Source organism: Accipiter gentilis, chromosome Z (genome assembly GCF_929443795.1).
Source record: "Accipiter gentilis chromosome Z, bAccGen1.1, whole genome shotgun sequence".
In the NCBI taxonomy this organism is placed as follows: Eukaryota; Metazoa; Chordata; class Aves; order Accipitriformes; family Accipitridae; genus Astur; species Astur gentilis.
The window spans coordinates 80,916,831-80,922,830 of record NC_064919.1 but is presented as its reverse complement, the minus strand read 5'-3'; the positions used below and the strand labels follow the sequence as shown (position 1 = coordinate 80,922,830).

Genomic DNA, 6,000 nt, shown 5'->3' with positions numbered 1-6,000 from the left:
AACTGCTTTTATTATCAATTGCGAAATCATAATAAGAGTAAATAATAAATAAGAGACATCATCATAATAGGAAGAAGTCAGAACACCTTGGGATTGTTTTTTTTCCCCCTCTCAAACAAAAAGGCAGATTTCCCGATGATCACTGAAATTATAACGACAGCGATTGATCGGAGGGCTTGCAAAGGAAAAGGAAGAAAAAAAAAAAAATCATCATCATTGGTCCTAAAAACGCAACCGTTCCCCTTTGCTCACTTGGCACAATAGAAATTGACTGTCTCTCAAAGAGCCATGCGCCTAGTGCTATTTATAGCCAGGGGCTGTGTTGGAAGATACCATTAAGCTTCTCCCGGGCAGACAGACAGGGGGGTGGTTGGATGGGAGGAGGGGGTTTAGCCAGAGTAGAGGCAAAAGCAATCCCCCACCCCCAGCCTCCCTTCCCCGCACACACACACATCCCCACACTCACACCCCACCCCCTAGTCTGGCTGGGAATTTGAACCGATCCAGCCTGTTTAAACGGAAAGGACACAGATCTTCAATGTAAAAAAAAAATCAGATCAGACCCAGAGAGAGAGAGAGACGGAGAGGGAGGAGTGTGTGTGTGTGTGAGTGTGTGTGTGTGTGTGTGTGAAAGAGGGAGAGGGAGCGAGAGAGCGAGAGAGAGGGAGAGAGGGAGAGGGAGAGAGGGAGGGAGAGAGAAAAGAAGAGGGGGAAAAAAAGGAAAGAAGATTTTCTCTATGTATATAAAGATGGCCACGTTAGCAAACGGACAACCAGACAATACCAGCCTGAGTAGCAATCACAGCAACCCCAGCACCAACGGGCATATGAACGGATTAAACCATAGTCCCGGAAACCCATCCACCATCCCAATGAAGGACCACGATGCCATTAAGCTCTTTATTGGGCAGATCCCCCGTAACCTGGACGAGAAAGACCTCAAACCGCTCTTCGAGGAGTTCGGGAAGATCTATGAACTGACGGTGCTGAAGGACAGGTTCACTGGCATGCACAAAGGTGAGTTACCTCCTGAACTTTCCCGGGAGAGATCGGGAGAGGAAGGCAGGCTCCCTCTCCCTCTCTGGGTCTCTCTTTCTCTCTTTCCTTTCGATTTCATTTCATTTTATTTCATCTTTGCTTGGCTCGGGGGCAGAGGCGGCAGGCTGGGGGGGCAGGGAAAGAAATAATAGACCCTCCTGGAGAGAGAAGAGAAAGAGGCAGGCAAAGGAGTCAGCTCCGTCTGGTTTATTTAGTAGTATTTTTATTTCTTTCCCCCCCCCTTTTTTTTTGGGGGGGGGGGGGGAGATGCAGCCACTTGCGAAAGCCGGGGCGCCCAGGCGGGCGGCGGGGCGGGCGGCGGGGCTGGCAGGCAGCTGTCCGCACGCCGGTGGTGCTGAAAACGAGGAAGAGGATTTCTTTATTTATCTTTGGGAGCCGCACATTTTCCACCCAGGGGTGTGTGTGTGTGTGTGTGTGTGTGTCTGCCCGTGTGTTTGCGCGGAGCTGGGAAGCCCCTATTTTACAACTGTTGTGTATCTGGCACGGCGCCTTTTCTTTTTCTTTCTTTTTTTTTTTTTTTTTAAATTTATTTTTTATTTTTTTTATTTTTACGGCTGTTACAGTTATTATTTGTAGTCCACTCCGAAGCCAGAGGTGGAGGAGAGTGACTTTCTCCCGGGGGGGGGGTGGGTGGGTGTATTTCATTTTGGTTTTGTTCAGCGTGGGAACAGGGATATAAACAACAATAAAAAAGCCTACCTCAAGCGGGGCGGGGGGGTGGGGGTACGAAATCACAATGTGTCTGTCTGTGTGTGTGTGTTCGAGAGGGCGAGCCAGGAGGGACGGGTGGCAGTTTAGTTCCAGAGGGGAGAAGTCTCTGAGCAGGCATATTCCAAGCAGTACTTTAATGTGCCCAAAGTCCATCCCAGGAACTTTTTAGGTTTTCTTTAAAGGCAGTGGAGATGTACTCCCCATGCGACGCCTCGCTCACTCCATCTCTGCCCGCTCCTTTCCCTGCTTAGCTTAGGCTCTCCGGAGGTGCATTTCAGATTAGATGATGCTACGTTTTGGGGGTGGGGGAGGGTGTGTGTAGTGGGGGAGAGATGCTCGGATCCTCGGGTAGGAAAGTAGGACTTGCAGGGAGGAAGTTGAAGATAATTTGCATGGTAGCCCCACTTTGGAGCAGGAGAGACCCAGGAGCGAAGCAAGCCACTTTATTAACTCAGGTTCTGTATATATGTGTTTGTGTGTGTTTATTTCATTAGATATGTAGTTATAAAAAAAAAAAAAAAAAAAAAAAAAGAAAGGAAAAAGATTAGATCAGAAGTGATTGGGGTGTGACTCCAGATTTGGTGCAGGAGGAGAAAGGGTCTTGCACGGGGCCATGGGGGGGAGTGGAAGTTGCATCTGTTACAAGAGAGGTTCAGTAGCAGTGTCTACTCCAGCTTGGTGGACTCCTGGCAGGGAAAGTCACTGGTAATGGCATTACTGGCTTCCCAGCTTTCCAGATGCCTTGGCGAGTTGTAAATCTTGAACTTAACGGCATGTTTCGCAGGCATCTCTTCCCCCTTCCCACTCACTCCCATCCTCTCTTCCACCCTCAGGAAATGCGAATGAAAATATACCCTGACAGTGCAAAGTACCAGTTTTGCACAGGCTAGAGAAAATGTTCAGGGCTCAGGGACTGGGGACTCAGTCCAAGTTATAGGATATTTCTTCCTTTCTTGCCGGTCGCTCCAAACACACTTCTCGTATTTACAATGACCAGTGTAGCCCTTTCGAACCTTGCTTTCTTTTCAGACTAGCTTCCTAGAAACCACATCAAGGTCTGTTGGGCATCATTTAAACATGGCATCCATACTATAATAATTATTAATAATAACAATAAAAATAATAGTAAGAAGCACAGGGAAAGAAAGGTCCTGGGAGGTTTTGTCTGATAGATGAGGCATAGTGAGAGTAGCCACTGAGCTCATGTGTGCACGCGTGTGTTTGCAAAAATTATCTAAGGTTTCTGTAAAATAAAAATAACAACAGTAAAAGCTACACTGAAGAGAATCACTCAACATAGTGTAGAGGAAATCTTTGAGCTAACACCTTAATAAAGGATTTTTGTGGTGGTGGGAGGTTATTTTCATTTGTTGATGAGATTTTATTCTTTTGTTATGTTCCTTCTTAAACCTGTAACTAATCAATCTACACGTTAAATTTAATTTCTATTTCATAGATGTGAATTATTCGTCTTTCAGTTCAGTTTTGCTTTTACTGTATGCCTGTATTCACAGAGACAAACTCCGGAAGGGGGGGAGGGAGGCAGAGAGAGAGAGGGATCATTTATCTTGCTTGGATGTGTTTAACACATATTCCTGAATTAAGCAAGATACTAACTTCATTTCCCTTCATTTCATTTCTGTTCTAAAGCTGAAACCTAGGAAAAAAGCCAGGTGGGAAATCTTGTCACCTCATCAAACCAAATTGCATGAGTTCATCTTGAAAGAAACAGTCATTTTTAACCTCCTAGAAGTTTTGGACTTTGGAAGGAAAAATGATGATGATGATTGTTATTTCTCAGGTTAGGGTTTGAGTGAAGCTTCAATAGACACCGAGTTGCCAGCGTTTCAGAGATCGGTTTTATTTAGTACATCCGAGAAGAGTTTGAACTCCTTTCTAGCGATGCCGCTGATTTATTAGCTAATCCTGATAAAAATGTGCCTCTGGCTACCTGGAAAAAAATTACTTTCTTGCCAGTAGTGATTAATTACTATTAAGTCAAAAAGCATGATAGGGCTTTGAAGGATGAGGATTGTGTTTGGCTTTTTTTTTTCCATTATTTTATTTCATTTTCTTTCATTTTTAATTTATTTTTTTCTTTTCCCTTCCCTAAATGCAGTCATGTGAAGCATAGTATTCACTCAGATCTCCTTATTTTGGCTTTGCTTTGCAGGAATAGGTGAAGAATTGCATAAAGATAGCCCAAGTTGGCTCTCAGGGGTAGGTTGGCAATATGAAACCCCAAGATGCTTTCCATAAGTGATGCATAATGCTTATACATTAATTGATCCATCACTCTCAGTTGATTTCATTCCTAATCCAGGGGATGAGCCTGTGGCTGTAGTATACCCTGAAGGGTTAATAGTGGGCTGTAGTTTATTTAAGTGTACGGAGAGCAAACCTTGGGTGTGGAGGGGGAGAAGGTGGGTTTGTGTTGGGAGGAGGGAAGGGAGACGGAATTAGCTTAAAGTAAAAATGTAGAAACCAGAGTAATTTTGGGTGTAAATTCATTGAAATGAGAGCACAGGATGTGTATTCTTGAAAATATTATGAAGAGATCCTATTGTGGTGCTCCTGTATAGCAGGAGGAAATAGAAAATTAAGAACCTAGAGTACAGGACTATGCCCCTCTCCCCAAAAAACTATCACAAAAGGAGAGTGAAGTCCCAGGTTCTCTCAGCAGCAGCCCTGGCTGATACCAGGCCAGATACCAGGGAAGAGACAGGGGAGCACAATTCTCTTGCAGACACGCGAAGAGAGAAAAGGGTACGGGGGAAGCATCGTGTGAGGGAAGGCGGGAAAGGCTTGCCAGATCCCCAAGAAAACAAGCTTTCATGGCACGAGCGTAGCTGCTGCATATTTCCCCCGTCCTCGCTTCTCTCCACACGGGGCAGGAACAGGCTCCTGCTGTGGTACTTTGCTGTAGGGCTGGGAAGAGGCTGTGTGCTGAGATCCACGGGTCGAAATCTACGGGGGCTGAGCCGACCCACCCATGCGCTCACACATACACACACACACACACACACACACACACGCACAGAGTTAACTAATCACACTTGAACAATTTAGCAAGCCATTCATTCATAACTTCCCCCCTTCTTATCTAGCAGTGGAGTATGCTTAAAGGCTGAGTTACTGGGAGACATAAAGGTTAGTGCTCTCAGGACAGCCATATTATAATGCATTATCTTTGAAGTCATTTAAGGCCAATTTAAGTGGTATTTAGTATAATATTTATGAATTAATGTAATCTAAATATAGGACTGTCCCCATAGGTTTAAACAGCCTTTTCTATCGAAGCTTGCTTGTACCCAAGGCCTGGAATGTGTTTTAATTTAAAACACACAGGTCTCCATAATATTCTATTTAAGAAGTCAGAAGAAATCAGCATTCCACACTTAACTGAGATTTACTGAAATACATGCGGGTGAGTGCACTTAAAGAGTGGAGATAGCGTGCAGTGGGAAAGCAAGAGTCTTCCATAGACCTGAGAGCTACAACATTCTTTCAGCCCTTATTTGGGGGGAGGGGGGGAGGAAGCACAAAGCCCCCAAAACCTCCTTGAAATCCACCATTGCAGTCCTGTGGTTAGGTTGGTGTTCCTACCTGACCCGAACCTCACTCGATAAGCATTCAATGCAGCTAGAAAAATGCAGTATGAAAAGAATAGTTCAGTTCTTTTGCTGCTTTACCTTCTCAAAAGTAGAGATAATTTTGAAATTTAAGACACCTCGGGGGTAGGTAAACAAGGCTTCCATTCATTATATTCTGTTCTGTTTGATTACAAAGATAGATGATAGAAAAATTAAAACCTTGTTAAGTCTAAGGATGTTTATGAAGGCTTCGGATATCTGAGAAATTCAAAGGTGCAATGAAAATGAGCATTCAGTTAAGATGATTTATTTCTATATATGTATAAATGTATAGATTTGTGTGTGTGTATACATACAGAAAAAAGAGATGTATACACATTCATGCATATAGCCTTTGGGAAATGGAAATTTAGTTGAAAAGAAGCACAACGCAATACAGGTGCTGAATAAACTCCTCCATAATTGAAACATAAGGCTTGCCTGGCTGAAAGCAACACATACAGCATTTAGTGTGGTAGTAAACCAAACAAGTTTTAGGGAGGTAAATGCACAAATAAACTGGAATAAAACAGAGGAGGCTTTATGCCTTAGGTCTAAAGAACAACCCCTTAAAACAATCAAAATGCAATTGGATAGC

At 43.9% G+C, this 6,000-nt stretch overlaps 1 protein-coding gene across 12 annotated transcripts in view; it reads left to right on the top strand.

Moving 5' to 3' along the window:
• The first annotated feature begins 461 nt into the window (after positions 1-461).
• CELF4 (CUGBP Elav-like family member 4) overlaps positions 462-6,000 on the top strand; it is a 718,598-nt gene continuing 713,059 nt past the window's right edge. For all 12 annotated transcript variants that reach the window (XR_007505106.1, XM_049795649.1, XM_049795645.1 and 9 more), the window contains exon 1: positions 462-1,017. Coding sequence is in view for 11 of the 12 variants with exons in the window: in XM_049795649.1 (XP_049651606.1) it covers positions 738-1,017 (280 nt within the window). In the remaining variant the exon portion in view is untranslated. The remainder of the gene's footprint in view (positions 1,018-6,000) is intronic.